Source organism: Coptis chinensis, chromosome 2 (genome assembly GCF_015680905.1).
Source record: "Coptis chinensis isolate HL-2020 chromosome 2, ASM1568090v1, whole genome shotgun sequence".
Taxonomy (NCBI): domain Eukaryota; kingdom Viridiplantae; phylum Streptophyta; class Magnoliopsida; order Ranunculales; family Ranunculaceae; genus Coptis; species Coptis chinensis.
The window spans coordinates 101,221,443-101,241,944 of NC_141457.1; the positions used below are offsets into that span (position 1 = coordinate 101,221,443).

Consider the following 20,502-nt stretch of genomic DNA (forward strand, 5'->3'; position numbering starts at 1 on the left):
TGTTTGGCACATCTACTTACTTAAGGATGCCTTGACGTCAAATTAATATTATTCATAATGCTGGGAACATACGTAGGTCTCCTAACAGTGAGTTCAATTTGACTGACATTAGCATGCCTTCTAAGATAACCAAAAAGGCCACAAAGTCAATAGATACAGACACCATTGAACATTTCACACAGACAATACTGGACGTTCACATGCACCATAAGAAGACACTTTGGCCTTTCACAGACAGTCATAATGTGATGTAAGGCCATGAACACTACAAGCAGGAAAGTGTCTCAACAAAATCAGCACAATAAAAGTAAAGTTGTTCCTTTGGGTTGATCAGAACATCATCATAGTTCTCGTCATACTAACAATAGGAGTGTCCAAATAATTATGTGTGATTGAGAAATATTTCAACAATAATACCCACTCACAGTCAAGTGAAAGCAGGTACCACATCAGACCAGAGCGGGATATTGCTTAGCCTGCTGCCTGACCCTTTTCTTGTACTCCACGGGTTCCTACAATAACACACTCAGAACTCAGAGTGACAACACAACTAGCGAGCAAAGTAACATTTTCAGATTGTAAAATACCTGTATAAAGAGATGATATCCATCTGTCTGAGCAGGATCTGAAGGGTTTGGCTGGTCCAACAAATCCTGTATGCCCACAAGAATTTGTTTCACCGTAATGGCTGGTCTCCACCCCTACACATTACAGAAGATGCATCATCCTTAAAATTTAAACAGATCCAACCATTTAAAAAAATTCTTTAACCACGCTGCTGTTTCAAGCATACTAGTTAGTACATAACAAAGGGTACTTACACTGTCTTCATTGAGGATAGACAAGCACACGGTACCAGAAGGGTAGACATTGGGATGGAAGAATCCTGGAGGAAACTTGCACTTTGGTGGTTTACTTGGATAATCTTCACTGAAGTGAAGTGTAAGTGGAAAACAGCCACCATCCCAGTCAGTCTGCACAACAATAATTTGAGAACAAAATTCAATTCCAAAAACAGATTAGAGTGTAATAGCACACCACTGTCAGTTAGCAAAGAAAGATTATGCTCTAATGAAAAGATAGTACAAGCATTTTGCAAGAATGACGCATTATAAACCTCAACTTAACACTTGACACTCAACTTAGCCAATTTCTGTTCATAATTACGAAAAACGTGACACTAAAGTCACAATCTTTGTCAATCGAATCACAATTTAAAATGAGGATACAGCAAAGTCTACGTTGTAGGAAAAGACTACACATAGCTGGTCAACAAGATCAACTAAATAACTTGTCAACAGTTAATCAAACCCTTGTAATGTGTTCAAATAGTCAATTAAAGTTTATCTTAAAAGTGAAAGAAAATTGGAAAATAAAGAAAAGAAGAATTTACCCCAGTTTTACCAGGGATACTGCATTGCCAAATCATTAAATTAACTGAACCGTCAGCTGCTGTTTCTGGCTTTGCAACAAAACCCTAAAAATAACACAATACCATCAAAATAATAATAACCCTAAATAAAACAAAAGATAAATATATAGGAAAAGTGTGTTGGTACGGACATGAGGGTGATTCTTTCTCCATGCTTTTCTCTCTTCAGCTAATCGTCCACGTGCTATTCCTCCAGACATCGCTCTGTTTTTTCACTCTCTCTCTCTTTCGAATTTTTTCTCTAATAACTTTTATATACTTGTTTTCTTGACGAGAACTAGAAAATATTTTTTTATTTATAGGTGTTGTGTGAGGATGAAAGTACTGTACATTATTTTTTTTTTCCAGGGAAAAGTCACTTTGAAAAAGGTAGGCGTAGTTCTAACGCTACCTTGAGCCCACCTTACGTAATACGACAATTGGCACCCGTGACCATTTTTTCTACCATGGGCCTGGGCCTGACGTATGCCATCACGAACGAAATTATAGATTTTGGGTCTAGCATCTCTATGGGGTCCAACACAAAGAAGCTTGTGCCTTTTCTAACATGATCCAAAATTCCAAATACAAGAACGGATAATGGAAATAGTCAAATACACTTCGGCCATCGTTTTTCACTTTTCCACATCCAATTTCTTGCTTCTTCGTCCAATTCCTCGCCTGTTTAAATGTTTTATTTTCACGAGTCATAGGGAACTTGCATTTCTCATTTTCACGAAAACGCACCTAGTGTTCAGTCGAATACAAAGAACAATGCTTGCTCAGGAAAATTTCTGGCCGAAAATCTAACATGCATAAATCGAGATACTGACCACTTGTCGTTACATTACATGCTTCCAGGTTTACGGATGTAAATGTAATGCAACCACAAAAGATGGACTTTTCCCTGCAAATATGTCATTTGACTCCTAATCCTAGCAGGTTTAAAAGTATTCCCGTGTCCGTTCACTCATGGGCATAATTCAGGTACCTGCTCAAGCAAGATGTCGATAAGACTGTCTAGTAAGATCAAAACTATCCCAATGTTTATATCTTGTCACTCTTAAGCTTTCTAAGCTAACAATTTTTTTTTTTTTTTTTAAAAACATGATCTCAAACGCCTTTCACAGAACACATCGGTGTCCCTCCATCCAGTGTTTTGCAAAAGTTACCTGCCATTTTGAGTATACAAGCAGTCAAATTACAACACATAACCATCTTATGGTACTCCTTTGTTTACAGGAACATTTACAGGTAAACAGAAAAGGGTGCCTCGTGCAGTCAGAGTGGGCAACACCAGTATGTGAGATGTTCATCTTTCCGATGGTTACTCACAAGACCGCCACACTGTAAACAAATAAAGCTACTTCCATCTGAGAAGGCATCCAGCATGATTTGTTGTCTGCCACTTTTTGCAAGTATAGAACTTCCATGAGTGTCTGGTGTCATAGCCATAGATGAGCCACCAGTGTCAAATGGCAATGATTCAGATACTAATGGTTGAACTTCAGCAATGGCACACTCAGCAAACAGGGAAGCTAGCTCTTCGGCAGCAGCATTTGCTTGTAGTCTATTTCTGTATGATTCACGAGCACGATGCAGTGTTTGGAATACAGCCTCATCTCCACCATCAGATTTGACTGCCATCACCACCTGTTTCATTGATATAGTATGAATATACTAAGGAAAAATATGATCATAGTTCCGAGAGTGTAAGAATATTAAACTAATGAATCTCAATTACTATATATACTAACTATAAACCAAAAGAGCTCAAAGGGTATGACAAGATCCTTCCGATTGCTGAAGTCTATCATGTAGCTCATTATTGATCAGAGAGAGAAAAAGAATGATATATGAATGGCACAGTCCTATCACAAGGTCAGAGCGTCAGTTCATTCTACCCTAGAAAGTGCCAGTATGCAACATTGGAACCAAGAGACAACCTGTGTTCTCTAAGTGCTGCCTCTAGGTGTTTTACCTATTCCACACCCAGCAATAGTGGTACTCAACAGAGATTTCCCAAATATATCTAGTTGTTTACTTGCAATCACCTTTTGTGTGGTGCTGAAGTAGCCAAAAGCCAGAGCAAACTACATCAGTCCCACCAGATAACATTGATACATAGCTACTTTTCCTACACTTTTATTTTCCTGCCTCATACCTCTATACTGTTTTGAACAAAAGAAGACAGAGGTGTAATGCAAGAGAGAGTATCTAAGGTGATTCGGTTCAAGACATATTGCATTGCAATTTTGCTAGTCCCAAGCATAAACGAATATTAATCCTAATGACCAGAGGAAATTTCTTACATTCCTTTTAAAAAATGTTTTTCACTTTCAAAATTCGGTCATTAATCATTTAGTTCCTTGATTACAGAGATGAGGATGGAATTTAGTATGTTGGTGCTGAAGGATTTCTTAGTTGGTAAGAACTCTGAAAGACTTTAAGAAAAAGTCTGAGGAAGAATGATACAAGAAAAATACCACTAACTTACATAAAGTATTCATGGATATGGCATCTTTTGCTTTGGGGATGAACTTTAGGATTAATGGTACAACAACCATCTTAAATGTTCAGAAACATTGAAAAAACTCACAGTAAAATGCAGTCAACATCGATCCCTATATATCTCTGAAAAGAACCTCTTTCAGAAACAATTAGTCATTTCCTAAATTCCTAGGCAAGATAAAGAGTGATTGGATTCAGAAAATACACCTTAGACGATGTATCAGGAACTCCATTGCTGGGGTTTCCTGTATATACCAGGTTCCTACACCCTACAAAGTATCCAGATTTACACTGTTAAATAACTGATAACTCACTATAAGTATACGGTCTTCTCCATTCCTTGTCATCTCTCAACAAGGACAAATGTGATTACTCAATTTCCTTATAATCCATTTCTTCTATCCTTACTAATTCCGTATCCACTACTTTACACAACTCACAAGTATCATATGCCATTATCCCCGAGTGCCATATTAACCTCGAATATGTTCTTTTTTCTGCATTTGTCAAAAGCAACTTCTAGAGTCAACATAATGAAAGGCACGTCTGTTACTAATTCTTATATATATCATGATCTCTTGAGAAGAAACATTTAAAAAATTATCTTACCTGAGAAGTTGAATTAAATTTTATGATTTTAAATTTTTAAGTATTACCCAAATAATACGAGGGGGGAAAGTAGATTAAAAAAAAAATGAGGGGGCGTACCGCTTGAAGAGCAAGAGAAGCATTGCCTTGGTTAATGAGCTGACGAGCTAATGTAAGCAAACCCCTCGCCTTCCCTTCTTCATTTTGCCTCCTCCTTGTTTCTTCACCACGATTGTCAGTCTCCATTTCCATATCCATGTTAGACGAGCTGGCGTTTGTGTTCATTTTTATATTTGTTTCGGTTTAATTCATCAGTTTTTTTTATTTCTGTTTTTTTATTGGGTAATTTTGTGCCCTAGATGTTTCTAGGACCTTCGTGTCACTCTTCTATCACATGGAACTCTTTGGCGCTTCCACATATCAAATTATCAATGATTTGGGCTATTAGCCTATTATTAATATATCGGATTGCCATTATTTCGATATTTTTCAAGTTTCAGCAAGTAGTAGGTCACGCACGCTCATTGCCAACTGGACACTTTTCAGGAATGTAACGACATTACAATAACCAACACTCCTTGCGCGCAATCTTTGATTAAGAGTTTTTGAAGTTTTCTTTGCAATTTGGCTGTATGACTTTCTTTATTATATGTACTATATATGATAAGGCATCAACACTCCCTACTATCTCGCTTATTGAAGATGAAGTCGACAAAGGGATAGAGTATTGTTCTCAGTCCCTTGTTGGTAGACTGGATATGAACAAACTCGATTTGGATCGCATAAGGGTTTTGGTTAAAGTTCATTGGAAGCCATCTGGCTTTGTTCAAGTAACACCACTTGGAAGAGGTCATGTTATGTTCCGGTTTGATTAAGTTGAGGACTTTCAAAAGACTTGGGATCTAGGGTCATGGATTTTTGATAGCCAAATTCTGCGTTTAGTGAAATGGACTCCAAATTCTCCACACCGAAGGAAACACACCACATCTTTGGGGTTTGGGTTCGTTTTCCCAGTCTTAGTCTGGAATATTGGGAGGTGAGGAATTTGCTGGCTCTTGGACGTGCACTTGGTAGGCCAATCCATGTGGATGAGACCACTGCAAAACGCAAAATGGGCTACTATGCCAATGTCTATGTTGATTTGGACCTCTCAAAGCCAGTCCCTGATAAAATTTGGGTAGAATCTAAGAAACATGGAGTTGGATTCTGGCAACTTGTGAAATTAGGCAAGACTCTGAAATTCTGCAACCATTGCAAGGGAGTTGGGCATTTAGTTGCTCGATGCAAGTTTTTGAAGAGTGCTCTAGAGAAGGATAATGCTCTTCACAAAGAAAAGTCAACAGTGGTACAAAATATCGACAAGGAAACTTCAATCCCTAATGTGGTGGTGGATGTTGACTTGACGGGCATGAGTAAACAGCAGAAGAAGAGATGGAGAAGGAAAAATGCAAATGGAGCAAGCTCTTCAGCAAAGAAAGATAATGAAGTTGCACTTAATGTAGAAGTGGGCATAGAGCAAGCAATGGAAATATTGGACGACCACGAACTTCGGGAGGCAATTCCACTTGAGAATCAAGGTGGGAAAGAGCGAGATATAGAGGAAATTGTTATTGTAAGTCGCAGTTGATTGTGGCAATAACATGGTAGTTCTTGAGAAGATATAGCATCCGCTCAAGCAAAAGATTTGCGGGCAATTGATTTGCACAAGATAAGGACTTGGTGATAGAACCCAATGCTGAGATTACAAGCTTAACCAATGAGTTGCCCTGTAAGGAATTGGTGGTGGCTACATCTCTAGAAATTGCACAAGATGCATGTGAGATTCGTCCCGAAGGTAGACTTGAAGTTGTGTTACATGGGAATGCAAAGGCTACTCAAGTCGTACGTCCCCGAAACAAGAAAATGTTATAGTAGATGTTAGCGACTCGGTGGTGTTCGAATTTGAGTGCTTTCAAGTGGGCGAAACCGAAATCGATGTTGAATTCACGGTTGTGAAAAAAAAAAAAAAAACTAATTAAGAGGTTAAATGGGAAAAGACAGTGTGATGGTACTGGTACTGACAAAGCCCTTTCTCAAGCAATTGGTTCCACACCTACTGTTAGTGTTCAGCAAAAGGTAACTTCTCCCCCCAATTCTTCTCAATGAGGATTATATATTGGAATATGAGAGGTGTTAAGAAAGAAAGGGCTATTAGTCGACTTAGGGACTATGTTAAGTCCTTTGGTCTAGATTTAGTTTGCATAGTTGAGCCCCTCATAAGGCCTTGTAGTAATGGTGTTGCGCGTCTGAGACTTGAAAACATTGACTGCTCTTTCATACATAATGATTTACCTAACAAAAAGGGTAATTTGTGGGTTCTCTGGAAAAAAGGCATCAATGTTAGTGTAGCATCCATCTCTTTAGCAGATTTCAATGTGGGTGGACGAGAACATGGTGACTTTTGTACATGCTGACTGCCTCAGGGTGAACAGAAGAGAGTTATGGACTGAGATGTCTAACCTCACTACAAGAAAACAGGTTTTGGACCGTCGGAGGACCGTGGGCTATTTGTGCGTCGGAAATGGTCTGCCGACAGTGATGACCGTCGGGAAAGCCTTTACCAATCAATAATAAAACGAAAAACAGTGAAAATCAGTTATTTATGGACCGTCGCAGAGTTATTTGTGCAGAGTTATTTGTGCGTCGGATATGGACCGTGGCAGAGTTATTTATTTTTTTAAAAAAAAATTGATATTTTAATTCCTGGGTCATTTCACCTGCACCCTTTACCAATCAATAATAAAACGAAAAACAGTGAAAATCTCAAACAAAATATAAAGATTACAAGGCACCTTTTACCAAATCCAAAAATTCCATGAACCAAAACAATAGGAGGCAGCTCATTACTAGAACAGTAACAAATATGATAATATGATAATAGAGATATTAAATTGTGCAATTATTAAGGTTTAGCATCAATGCAGTTGGTAAGTTTGTCTTCTAACACATTTATGAAGTAGACCATGAAACAGATGTAGTACATAACATAGGCCTTGCTGATTTTAAGAATGTTCATTAGCTAGTCTTGATATTCAATTACATTACAAGGCTCAACATGTTCTATAACATGCAGCATTGTCGAAGTTGCCAATTCAGATGGGCACCACGTTATTTTGTGACACTAGCCAATTGAGAACCACCTGTATAGAGGAGAACTTGTTAGTTGAATTCAATATTTACAATGAACTCGTAATTAGATCTTTTTGCCGGCCAAATCAGTTAGACCAATGGTATGGAGAAATGGCTGGTCGAGAAATTTTGCATTCAACAATCTATAATTTTGCATTCAACAATCAGTTGGGGGTCTTGGAGAACTTCAACTCTTATGGGAAAGAGAATCAACATGTTTTAAGTGTAAATACATCTACTATCAGTGCATATAAACTTATAAAGGCTTAGTGGTTACTACTCCTAGATTAAAGAACCTATTCATACTTGTGTTAAACCTTAAAGGTTATGGATCAAATTTATTTATTTTGGTTGAGAAACAAAACTACTGTTGGTTTGAAGGTTACTTATGCTAATGAGACGTACCTTTGTGAGAGTTTTGTTGTAGGTTTGTCCTATCTCCTTAATTCGATTAAGTAAAGGTTGGAGCTAGAATGAAAAGAAAGCGGTCATTTGGTGACAATTCAATAAGCAATGGAGCAATTTATGCATAGTTCATAACGTTTACCTTTGTGAGGAATTATGTAGTGTATATTCGGCCTCGAGGCCCCTTAGGTGGATTTTCAGGTGTATATTTTCCTGTCAGAACGCCTATAAGAGTACAAGGGAGGGAAAACACCTTCCTGTTAGTTAAATGTTGTTTGTTAGCCACCAGTCTTCGGAATGATCTTTAATGGAGAAAAAAAAATTATAACTAATAGTTACCGACCAATGGAGCTGGTAGAGTTCAACAGAAGAAAGGCCGAGACGGGACAGGGAATCTTTAAGGGCTGCAACGACACTTTCACGGCCCAGCCTCCATGGCAAAGCTGCAAATTTGGTGGCAACGACCACCTCTACTGTTTGATCCTTTTCTCCCTGACGAACCTACACATGAACGAACAATATTTGCATAAGGTTGTTCATGAACTTCACATGTAGATCAAGTGGAAATACACTTAGCTAAGTCAGATACTATGCCAATGCATTTGTCCATTCCTCTTATTTGACACATCACCCCATTAATGTACTACTAATGAGAAAGAGAATACTTTAAACTAGACTTCCCAATATAGGAATAAGGATTTAAACAGTTCGCCACATTTTCGTTTTTGTAATGCGTCTCGTTTATAAAGAATAAACTGTATCCACGTTCAGTATGCAACAGCCACCAAACGCAGTCAACTAGAAATACACTTAGATAAGTCAGAAACCAAGTAAATGCATTTGTCCAATTCTCTCATCTGACACGTCAAATGATTTGTACAACTAGTAAAAAAAACTAATTTAAACCAGACTTCCCTATATAAGAATAAGGATTCAAACAGCTTGCCACACTTTCATTTTGTAATGCATAAATGAGCTCAACCCATCCTCCAACCCCCTCCCTAGTTTCACGAGTCAATGTCAAAGAACTTCCAGTTTCCTTTCCTTTCCATTTATATGACATCACTGGACAAAGGGCAAGGCCCTATTAGGCCTCAATGGATGAGGTAATTAACTAAATTCTTCTTAACTAAATAAAAGAAGGCTACTAAGGCCATAAAGAAAATAGCCGTGTACTTCGGTATTACAAAACCTTATCTTTTCCTTCTCTGAAGAAAACAACAATACACTAGATGCAGCATTCAATACACAATGCTTTAGCATGTTAATAGCAAAGAACCTCCCGTTTGCTTCTCCATACATACACTAGACATCAGCTGTTCATCGTCTAATCTTTCGAATTCATGGTTTTCAGACCTTAACACCGCAGAAGAGCTATGGCATTCTTCAGTTACTGGTGCTTCAAGAAATGTAATAGAATCACTCGCCGACCGCCTATGGGCACTACGCTTTGCCGATGAAAAATCTAGGAATTCGTCAATCCAAGAAGGTTGTTGGGTGGTGGTGGGTGTCATGAAATTTCCCATTGAATGTACCTTATGGTGAGAAAAATTAGACCAGCTTGGTGCCATGTTTGGGATTTTTGGAGGCAATTGTGCCATTTCTCTATACAACAATGCTAACACAAATGCAAAGTGTTGTAGGAAAAATGCAAAAGAGGAAAGAAAGAAATGTGTATGTATGTATGGATCAGAAATAAAACTTAGCAAACAAAACAAACCAATGAACTAACCAACCAAAAATAACAAACAAAACAAACTGGTAACAAAATTCACTAACAAATGAACTAAAGATATGCAAGAAATGTTACAAGAGTTGAAGTGGTTTAATGAAATTATCTAAACAGCAACAACATAATCAAAATATGTCTGTGCAGTGTTCATAATCACATTGAAATATTTTTGTTGTTGATGTTGTTTGGTGGTGGTGGTTTTCTCGCTATCTATGTTGGTTATTCTCTATCTCTAAAAAAAATGTTTTGGTTTTTTTGGGAGGGAAAGAGGGGGGTCACATGGAGCACAGCTAGCAACAGCTGGTTGGGGACTCAACGGTTTTACTGGAAAGTCGCAGTAGTTTACTAACTGGAGGAATCAGCCCACCACGTGCCGATGTGACCGTCACTTTGGCAGGTGCTTATAATAAACTTAAAAGGGCCCATAATAAGGACTAAAAGCCTAAAAGCACCAAGTACTCGTTGATAGTTTGATATTTGATGGATGTTGTTTCTAGTTTTCTACACTATATAATTTATTATGCCCAAAAAGTTGGTCCAGTCCACTGAAGTTAAGCGGACAAGCCTAGTTCTTCATACAAAATGGAAATATGGTGTGAAATCATTGTGTTTCTCTTAGAAATGTACCTGCAGCAGGAATTTCAACTGCGATTCCACCAACAAAGATCCATGCCTTTACATAGCCTCTGGAATGACTTTTCAGGTAGGATGGATAACTGGATAAGCACAACGCATGCTTTACCAAAGCATCCGCTTCCTGCAACAACGCATGCAGTAACACATAGCTTCTGCTTCCTCCCATAGCTTCCGCTTCCTGCAACATCTCATCCAGTAATCCCCAATGCCGCTGTTCAAACTGACAAGTGCTTACTCTTTCGTCATACTTTCCAGTCAACCACCTCGATGCCAACCAAACTTTAGTTAGTGAATTTAAAAAGAGTGAGATGTAGTTATTTCAAAGTAGAATAGCACACACCTATGTTTCAACAGTCCTTCAAGTCGCCACCCTTTTCCCTCGTCCTTTTAGATGATGAGATGGTGAGTGGTCTCTGCAATGGACTACTGAAGAAGAGATGGGATCTACCAATACCAGTTTATATGATCTAATATGTGTGTGATTAACTGAAAACCTAACTATTCTCATATTAAATGCATGTGAAACATAAAAAAGAAAGCGGTACGGGTTAAAAATAAATTAAACAGACAAGCACATGCAATTGATTAAGTGACACGCACCTAAGAGTCTTTGTTCAACTTTCTACAAGTAACTACACTTGAGAAAGTTAATTTACCACACATAACAAAATACAGATTCATACATACATACAACTTCAACATATTAACCATATCAGCGTGTCGAACAGAAGCTATATAAACAAGGGTATACTGGAGATACACCTCAAAAGGAGGATAAATATAGCATCAAGAAAAGCAATTCAAGCCTAGCTTTAAACATAAAAGTATCATTGGAATGACTGTAGTCGTACCAAACATTCAAACACAACATCTAATCCAAGTATGGCATTTACTTTGTTGCACCCTAATACTGCGAATCTCGCGACTCTCTAAATTTACTCAAATTCTCTCTATTTTGGATCGGCTGCACCAAGTCGGTTGCCTACGTACCCATCTCGGGATCAAGCCGCCGTAGTTCACCTCTCTCCTCACCCCTCCATGCCTCTCTTGTTAGCCTCCCTTTCTACTCTCCTCTCTCTTTCTTTTTATATCCATCTCTTAGGTTTACCTCATGGGGCCTAGTCTAGTCTTGGGCCTTTCTCTTGGCTCAACACATACCGTGGTCTGGGCCTTATCTCTTGGCCCAGTACCTATGTGATACATCCCTGAATATGGCTACTACATTTGCCCCCTCTCGGGTTCGGCGACGATGACGACGGTGGACCCGAGAAGTCCTCAAACTTTCTTGTCTCTCTTTTTGAACTCTAGATATCCACAAGATCTTGTGGATCAGACGTAGTCTTCTCCTCCTTAGGACATTTCAGATCCATGTATTCTCAAGCATCGGACCGTATGTCTGTGAAGTACTCAATCCATCAGTTCTTGTTCATATACCCCATTAACGTATCCCCAAAGGATCTCATCCCCTTCGCTCTCTCCCTTCAACTCGATGCAATGCCCACCATGTGTCTCAACCCAGCCATAAGCTCTCCTTCATAGAACTCACTACTATATCCACAGAGTGTCTCACCTCAGCCAACCTCTCTCTTTCTGAAAACTTGCCACTATGTCCGCGAAGTGTCTCAGCCCTGTCATAATCTCTCCTTCACATAACTCACTTCTATATCCGCAGAGTGTCTCACCCTTTCATTTCCCTTTCGTAGGACTCAACTATCTCATCCCCTTCACTCTCTCTCTTCAACTCAATACAATGCCCACGATGTGTCTCAACCCAACCATCACCTCTCACATAGAACTCCCTACCATATCGGCGTATGCCTCCTCCAACCACTGCTTCTTTTTCTTTCTCATCTCGCCTGCCTCATGAGTGTATCACCCTAGCCACCATCTCTCTTCCTTCCGAACTCACGCCGCTCGTCTCATGGAGTGTATCACCTCACCGCCATCTCTCCTTCCGAGAACTCACCACTATGTCCGCGAGTGTCTCAAAATTTCGCATAAGCTCTCTTTCACATAACTCACTACTATATCTGCAGAGAGTGTCCCACCCTTTCATTTCCCTTTCAGAACTCCAATCGCCTCATCCCCTTCGCTCTCTCTCTTCAACTCAATACCATGCCCACAATGTGTCTCAACCCCACCCAACACCTCTCACATAGAACTCACTACCATATCGGGCTGACGCCTCCCCCCCACCCGCTTCTCCTTCCGGAACTCATCGCCTGCCTCCCAAGGAGTGTATCACCTCGACCACCATCTCTCCTTCGAGAGAACTCACCACTATGTCCGCAGAGTGTCTCGTCCCCTCAGATTTCTCCTTCTCATAACTCACTACAATGTCCGGAGGAGGGTCTCCATGACCATAAGCTCTCCTTCATAGAAATCTCTATCATGTCCGCGGAGGGCTCATCCCCCCCAATTTGTCTCGCCTGGAGTGGAGAGTCGGATGAGGGGCAACTCCACTTGCTCCCGTGTTTGACTCGGATCTCATGTCCGCAGGGCTTACCCCCGCTATCTCTCGCCTGAGTGGAGTCTCCGATGAGGATAACCCCGCTTGCCCCCTGTGTTTTGACTCGGATCTCATGTCCGGAGGGCTCATCCCCCGTTGTTCGGATCTCATGTCCAAGATATCTCTTGCATCTCCGACTTGCGACTCAACCAGGCTCACGGGCTACTCTCTTTTGACGCCTTTGTCTTTTGCCTTTTCTCGTCCCGCCAAGGGCTCATCCCACTCTGCGGGCTCGCTCGGGCTCTCGCCTGTTGGGGCTCTCTCATTGCCTCATGTGTCCCTAGCATCTTTGGTCCGGAGGGCTCATCCCACTCCACGGGCTTGACCGGGTTGTCGCCGGTTGGGGCTCTCTCATTGCCTCATGTGTCCCTAGCATCTTTGGTCCGCGGAGGGCTCATCCCACTCCACGGGCTTGACCGGGTTGTTGCCGGTTGGGGCTCTCTCATTGCCCCATGTATCTCTAGCATCTCTGATCCGCGGAGGGCTCATCACACTCCGCGGGCTTGCTCGGGCTCTCGCCTGTTGGGGCTCTCTCATTGCCCCATGTATCTCTAGCATCTCTGATCTGCGGAGGACTCATCCCACTCCGCGGGCTCGCTCGGGCTCTCGCCGGTTGGGGCTCTCTCATTGCCCCCTGTATCTCTAGCATCTCTGATCCGCAGAGGGCTCATCCCACTCCGCGGGCTTGCTCGGGCTCTCGCCAGCTGGGGTTCTCTCATTGCCCCATGTATCTCTAGCATCTCTGATCCGTGGAGGGCTCATCCCACTCCGCGGGCTCGCTCAGTCTCTCGCCTGTTGGGGCTCTCTCATTGCCCCATGTATCTCTAGCATCTCTGATCCGTGGAGGGCTCATCCCACTCCGCGGGCTCGACCGGGTTGTCACCGGTTCGAGACAGCTCTGCCTGCCCCACATGCGCTGTTTGGACACAAGGGTCCGCGGAGGGCTCCTCCCCCCCGCACTCCTTCGGATAGTCCCACGACATATCCACGGGCGGGTCTTCGAACCCTCCGCCTCTCTTCGGAATGCACATCCGAACAGCTCGATCTCCCCACGCGTTTGATTCGGACCGCGAGGGTCCGCGGAGGCTCATTCCCCCGCCTCCTCTGGCTTAAAGGCAGCTCATCTCTATCTCTTCCCCGCATAAGAATAGACCAAACATCATCTAGTAAATATCACCAATCTCCACTCGCTCCACGCATCGCAAAAATCTTTCTCTTTCTCTCAAACCCGGCCACAGATGTCTCTCTCAGATCTCTTCTCAATCGCCTTTACCATTTGTATTCGGACGCTCCAATCTGTTGATCTCAGTCCCAAACTCTAGATCTCTTTGTTCCTCTGGATTTCCGAGTTATTCGTTGCATGCAACTCGCCTTCATATCACTATGCAACCTTCATGAAGGATTCCCTTTTTCACATGTACACAGAACAAACATCTTTACGCGCATTTCGCCAAACATTCCTCATGCACTTACTTTGGGTGTGAAACACAACTATGATTTCTCCAGACTTTATGTGGAAGCCAAGGTTCAATCTCCAATACATACAAATAACTACACCGTCGTCCTACAGTTGATCGAGAGCAGTTACGAGAATATAGACACAATGGTTGGCCATGTTACCCATCCGGGTCCGCGGACACCTAGATAACTTAGCGCTAATACCAACACCCACCACTACAGTGACAACTAACAAAACCAACATCACCGAAATCACAACCAACAGCACAGATATCACAACCAACAACACAGACTAGCCAACACGCCCAGGCATCCATCAAACCAACACTACCATGACCAACAATTAAAACCCACAGCCACTAGTTCCAGGCACCCATCTCTAATCCCCGCTAGCACCTTCCATCACTCAATCAGTTGTCTGCACCATCATCACCTTCCATCGATCAGCACAACTGTCCCCATTTTGCCACAGTCACAATTGTGGAAAAATTGTCATCCAGAATAATGACATCAGCACTCTCTTTCGCCACCTCTGTGCCAGCAATGCCCCTGGCAAGCCCTATATCTGCTTCATGCAATGTTGGAGCATCATTTGTACCATCGCCGGTCACAGCAACAACTTCATCAAGAGTGGTTCTCAAGTGTACCCTTTGATACCCACAACTGCTATACAAGTGTACCCTTTAAGAGGTATTGGATCCACATCAGAGAACTTATCTCCCAGTTCCACGTAAGCAAGGCAAAGAGTTCTAAGAGCTTCATTAGCAAACTGTTCAATTGTATCCTTAAGATGGTTCAGGGTAGCTTCATCGAGAGGGACAATGTCACCTTTTGAGTCTACATACTTGTCACATGCATCCAAAATTATTTCTGAAGCACCTTTACAGTGTGCTTGGAGACCTCCTTGTGGAAGCTCTAGCACTACCCCCATTCTCTTTTTTTTCAGAATTAAATGGCACAACCTTTACAAGTCTGGATGCTCCACGCTCTGCCTGAAAGTCCCCACCAAGTGACAAGCCAGATTCCAATAGAGCAGTCTCAGTTGGTGTTCCCAAAATCTCACGTTTTCCATCTTCATTAATCACTACTTCTCCGGCTGTGTTATTAAATATTGATTGGAGAAGGGTTTTCAATGTGGAACTTGGAACTTCAGAACTCAAGGTAAGAACCTCGTCAGAGCTGTGCATTTCCTTAATATTCCCACATATGCATACTTTCACAACAGCCATGTGATTGGTAGTCAGAGTTCTAGTCTTGTCACTGCAGATGGTTGTGGCAGAACCCATAGTTTCACAAGCCGCAAGATGACGAACAAGGGCCTTATCATTCATCATCTTCTTCATGGCAAAGGCAAGACTCAAAGTCACAGCCAAAGGCAGTTCCTCAGGAACAGCAACCACAACAATCGTCACTGCAACAGCAAAAAACTCCAGCATTTGTAATGCGTCGTCTCCAGACCAGCTCCAGTGGGTTCCCTGTTGCATCTTACTGGTAAATAGACCTTGTACCAACACTGCAAAGGTAACAACAGCAAAGAAAAGGCCAATCTTCCAATGATAGTTGCTACTCCATTCAGTTTGACTTGCAATGGGGTCTCATCATCTCCTCCTTCACTGAGGGTTGCCAACAACTTACCCCATTGGGTTCTCATCCCAACTGTGGTGACCAACATCTTACATGATCCATCTTGTACTTTGGTTCCAGATAACAGAAAAGGATTCTGGGCATTCACCATTACAGGGTAAGATTCTCCAGTTAAGCTGGACTCATTTATTGACAGCGAGAATCCTGTGACAAACAGTCCATCTGCCGGGACTTGGTCTCCAATCGCAAGATGAACAATATCACCTGGAAGTAGCTCATATATCAAGATCTTCTGACGGTACCCATTCCTTGTAACCTGAATGGAAATTTTCTTCTTCTCCTTGTCCAAATCTTTGAACTGTAGTGATTGCCGGTAGTCACTTGTTGCTGTGACAAATACAACCAAAAGTATGCTGGACTGGGTCGTCAATCAAAGTCAACCATACGCTCCTGCTCTGTTGATCTCAAGCTAAACCACGTCAAAAACTTCATTCGGAATTCTTGTTCTATGTGCCCCTCACATTCCAGCCACCTAATTATCTTCACACAGTACTCATAGCTTCCATCCAAACGACCAGATCCACTGGACCGATTCAATGGCGACGCATCCATCAGAACACTGTCACAATCATAGGTATCTTCATTAGTACTTGACATCCGTTTCCTACACAACCCTGTCCGAGACTCTACAGCAGGTAGTTCTCTGATTGGTCTAACCAACCACGTCTGCGAGTCATTGCTCCCAGTTGATCTCACCCAACCATTGTTCCCATTTCCATGAGAAACTACATCATCGTCAGCCTCAACAAACTGCTCTGAACTGCACTCAATGTCATCTCTAGAGTATTCCATGGGAATTACTTCTGCATTCAGATCAGGCACAGATGCAACATTCCAATCCAAGTTGTTTGCAGCATCTGGACGTTTATCTTCAAAGGTCGTCTCAGGTTCAACAGAGCTGTTCCTGCCACAACCTTCTTCTTCCCCATCAGCACTGCAAAACCTATCAAAACATCCTTCTTCTTGTGCCCAAGCAATACGTAGGATCTTTCCAAGATCCCAGACCTTAAAACCAGAAGATCCAACAGCTTCTGTAAACTTGGGCTCTCTCTTCGTACTAGAACTTCCAACAAGGGATGGTTTCTCCATCTTACAATCCAACGGTTCTGTTAAATCAGAAATTTTGTGGATTATCTCCACACTCTTGGTGAAACACTTCGCCTCAGAATGACCCAAGTCTCCAGAAATCAAAAGCACTGGAAGTCATAACAGCCCGACCGCCAATCTGTTAATGATACCAAATAACTCAAGCCAATCATAATCTATTCTTTTAAGCTTCCATATAGCCTTCGTCGGTTCACCCCTGGGCATAATCTGGAAGTAGAAACTGAAACTAAACTTCGCGGCAAGAATGAGAATCTAGAAAACTGAGTGCTCCATGCTGTCAACAATCCCTTCACTGAGGCCACGACCAACAAAAATTCGCGTCTCGGTTACGGCATTAAAGATTCTCCAACTAGTTTCCTCGAGAAAGTTCTGCACCCAAGGTAGAACCAATAGAACCACTGCTAGCACCTCTGGGAGGAGATATACAGGCGCTGCAATAAGGAAAACCTTCTGCATTACTTCTGCTTTGCTAGACCCTCTCCAAACCAGTCCACATATAACAACAAAGGCAGCTGTCCATACTGCAGCAACAACACTCTTTAGCACCATCCTCAGATCAAAGCCTAATCCATAACCATAAATGCCTAATCCATAGTCGATCAAAGCTCCTAAACACATTCAAAAATGACCTCTGCTCAACAAAACCTATCTTACCAACACCCTTTCGCTTCCCTTTAGTCACCTAAGAACTAGCATATTCATAGTCACCCGAAAGGCCCAAGCTCGAGACCAGGCCCAGTTTGCCAAGATCTGAAATGGGTCCAAACCGACCCATTTCCCCATCTTCTCCACCCATCTCTCCACTCACCCCACCAGATCTGACCGATTCACCACCACCAACAACGCACAGAATCCTTTTGCCACCGTTCACATCGACTATTTAACTTGTGAATGACATGATACAACAATGGGATGTAACATACTTGCACCAGTATGATCTCTCGGACTAGTGAACCCAACATAGTCATCCAAGCTTCACTCTTGATTCCCCACCACCGTCTTCTTTAATTACTCGAACTACCCTCTCCTTTTCTCCGGCCATTAAGTGGTCCAGATGTGAGACTCGGTTATTCCTGCTCACTGTGCTCTTGAGGAAAGTAGTACAAAAGGTGCCGACTTGAGGCAAGGAAACAAGCGGACCAGCACTGGCATGCCACAGCTCAGAGTTTATACTCTTCTTAGTTCTTGACTGATCTTGAAGCTCTTTCACAATCTTCATTTCTTCAACAAGAATAGGTGCCCCTCCATTCATCACCACCCCACCTACTGCTTTGCTCTTCTCCTCCAAAGTAGACATGTTTCCTTTCTCTATTACCCCAAACTATATTATATCAAAACAGAGAAACCCATCTTCCTAAGTCTTAAAGCACTCAAACTCAACACCCCATATTAAAACCCGCTATACTCAACTTCAAACACAACAGCCCCACATCTCAAAATCTAATCTTTCTTCAAAACTCAACCGCCCCACTTCCAAAAACCTTATCTTTTAGCTCAAACATCACCACCCTCTCTCTCAGAGTAACATTTAAGAAACCAAAATGGAGGAACGAAATAATAGAAAATGGTCAAAAGCTCGAATGTTTTTTGTAAGAATGGAGAGAAAACTTGTCTGTTTAAAACTTTTCGATCCCCACAGACGGCGCCATTTGTTGCAACCTAATACTGCGAATCTCGCGACTCTCTAAATTTACTCAAATTCTCTCTATTTTGGATCGGCTGCACCAAGTCGGTTGCCTACGTACCCATCTCGGGATCAAGCCGCCGTAGTTCACCTCTCTCCTCACCCCTCCATGCCTCTCTTGTTAGCCTCCCTTTCTACTCTCCTCTCTCTTTCTTTTTATATCCATCTCTTAGGTTTACCTCATGGGGCCTAGTCTAGTCTTGGGCCTTTCTCTTGGCTCAACACATACCGTGGTCTGGGCCTTATCTCTTGGCCCAGTACCTATGTGATACATCCCTGAATATGGCTACTACATACTTTATCTATGAACTCAATATAAACAATCAACACATGCTACACCAATTAGAACAGCAATTAATCAAACAAGTCTAAAACATAAAAAAACAAACGTTTAAATTCCAGTGATTGACTACATAACTGTTTTGTAAATCTAAACTTCAAGTTTTTCTTGGCACTTCAAGCAATAAAACCCAAACAGCAACCATATGTTAATAAGACAAACTCCACAGCAATCTAAATTCAGGACCCAAGTCTTGAAAATGTCGACCTATGTAATTAGTGACCACTAAGAAAATAACAGTTGCTTTTAAACTTTCATTACCAAACAAATTTGAGCACCTCCAAATAACTATAGTCGATTTGTATAAACCTTAACAACATTTTAACGAATTAAGAATTGGGAAACTATAGGTAATGAACCCTAAAAAGACACTTAGACACCTAAATCAGAACCCAAATAGGCAAAGAACCGCAAACTGAATGAAACTCAACATTAACCCCAAATAAAAAAGAGATTTAAAAAATTATAATACTAAAAGGATGGAGGACGATGAAGCACCTGTATTTGAAGTCGATCTTCAGCGTGAAGAAAGTTCTACTTGAGCGGCTTCGCTCCTCTAATGAACCACTTTGGAACATGTTTTGTTCGATTAAGAGATGAAAATGAGATCCGACAGAAAATTTTAAGCTTTCCAAGAAATTGCAAATCAACCAAAAAATCAGTAACAACATAAGACCCAAACGCAAAAATTGAAAATTGGAGTGATATAATCGAAAATTCTAATCTAAATTAAACCCTAAGTATGAAAAAGAGGAGAGAATACAAAAAAGAAGATCAACCCTAGAACCCCGAGATTTTCCCCCCAACCCATAACCAAATGAAGAAGAAAAGAGAGAAATAAAACCCTAATAAAAAATTCGGTGCTTGAAATAATTTTGAGATGTGAGAAGTAGAAAAAAGAAAAAAAACACAGATCTTGAAATAATTAGGCCCTATTAGGCTAATTGTGGGGGCGAGGCTAAGCGGTGGTGGGGATTGGGGAAGGAGAAAATAGCTTTAAATGCGATTTTTGCTTCAATACCGTGTTTTTTTAGATGAGAGAAGAAGAAAGAGAGAAAAAAAAATGGGGTTGAATGGCTATGTGGGTAGAGGAAGAAATACCGTGTCCTTGTTAAAAAAATTGTAACCGACGGTTTCGGCCGTGGCTCCACCCACGGCCCAATTAAACAGTTAAACCGTGGCTAAAGGTGTTGAAGCTACGAAATGAGGAAAAACGTATTTGCTACAGTCAAAATTCGTAGGAAACTATGCAAGGGTTTATGACCGTGGCTAAAAATACCGGGAATCCGTGGGAAAAAGTCGATTTTCT

At 41.6% G+C, this 20,502-nt stretch overlaps 2 protein-coding genes, 1 long non-coding RNA gene and 1 pseudogene across 15 annotated transcripts; all 4 read right to left on the minus strand.

Moving 5' to 3' along the window:
• Positions 1-201: 201 nt before the first annotated feature.
• Positions 202-1,809, minus strand: LOC147519672 (SUMO-conjugating enzyme SCE1). Its single transcript, XM_086591235.1, has 5 exons — positions 1,564-1,809; positions 1,394-1,477; positions 822-974; positions 588-701; positions 202-512 (listed from the first exon to the last, which is right to left on the minus strand). The coding sequence occupies exons 1-5, from the start codon at positions 1,630-1,632 to the stop codon at positions 450-452; spliced, it is 483 nt and encodes a 160-aa protein (XP_086447361.1). The 5' UTR covers positions 1,633-1,809; the 3' UTR covers positions 202-449.
• A 759-nt stretch (positions 1,810-2,568) lies between these two features.
• On the minus strand, positions 2,569-4,937 carry LOC147519673 (uncharacterized). 2 transcript variants are annotated; one of them, XM_086591232.1, is made up of 2 exons: positions 4,631-4,937; positions 2,569-3,064 (listed from the first exon to the last, which is right to left on the minus strand). In XM_086591232.1, exons 1-2 carry the CDS (start codon positions 4,793-4,795, stop codon positions 2,693-2,695), a joined length of 537 nt encoding a protein of 178 aa, XP_086447358.1. In that variant the 5' UTR covers positions 4,796-4,937; the 3' UTR covers positions 2,569-2,692. The 2 variants fall into 2 exon arrangements, with proteins under 2 accessions (XP_086447358.1, XP_086447360.1); XM_086591234.1 differs by lacking the exon at positions 4,631-4,937 and adding an exon at positions 4,130-4,242.
• A 2,439-nt stretch (positions 4,938-7,376) lies between these two features.
• On the minus strand, positions 7,377-20,258 carry LOC147519674 (uncharacterized). Of its 12 annotated transcripts, none has more exons than XR_015212322.1 (7): positions 19,692-20,258; positions 10,792-10,877; positions 10,443-10,698; positions 8,427-8,584; positions 8,226-8,340; positions 8,084-8,146; positions 7,377-7,689 (listed from the first exon to the last, which is right to left on the minus strand). It is a non-coding gene; the product is annotated as an uncharacterized LOC147519674 (long non-coding RNA). The 12 variants fall into 12 exon arrangements; XR_015212319.1 differs by having other exon boundaries at positions 10,443-10,714; positions 10,792-10,874; positions 19,692-20,257; XR_015212317.1 differs by having other exon boundaries at positions 10,443-10,714; positions 19,692-20,257.
• LOC147519675 (calcium-transporting ATPase 2, plasma membrane-type pseudogene) lies at positions 14,236-16,429 on the minus strand (annotated as a pseudogene).
• Positions 20,259-20,502: the final 244 nt, after the last annotated feature.

Excerpts from the sequence above, each read along its gene's own strand:
- LOC147519672 (XM_086591235.1), bottom strand. The coding sequence starts at position 1,632 with ATGTCTGGAGGAATAGCACGTGGACGATTAGCTGAAGAGAGAAAAGCA. Across the intron at positions 1,478-1,563 it reads GGAGAAAGAATCACCCTCAT|GGTTTTGTTGCAAAGCCAGA; the intron begins GTCCGTACCAAC and ends TGTTATTTTTAG. Across the intron at positions 702-821 it reads CTATCCTCAATGAAGACAGT|GGGTGGAGACCAGCCATTAC; the intron begins GTAAGTACCCTT and ends TGTAATGTGTAG.
- LOC147519673 (XM_086591232.1), bottom strand. The coding sequence starts at position 4,795 with ATGAACACAAACGCCAGCTCGTCTAACATGGATATGGAAATGGAGACT. Across the intron at positions 3,065-4,630 it reads CTTCTCTTGCTCTTCAAGCG|GTGGTGATGGCAGTCAAATC; the intron begins GTACGCCCCCTC and ends TCAATGAAACAG.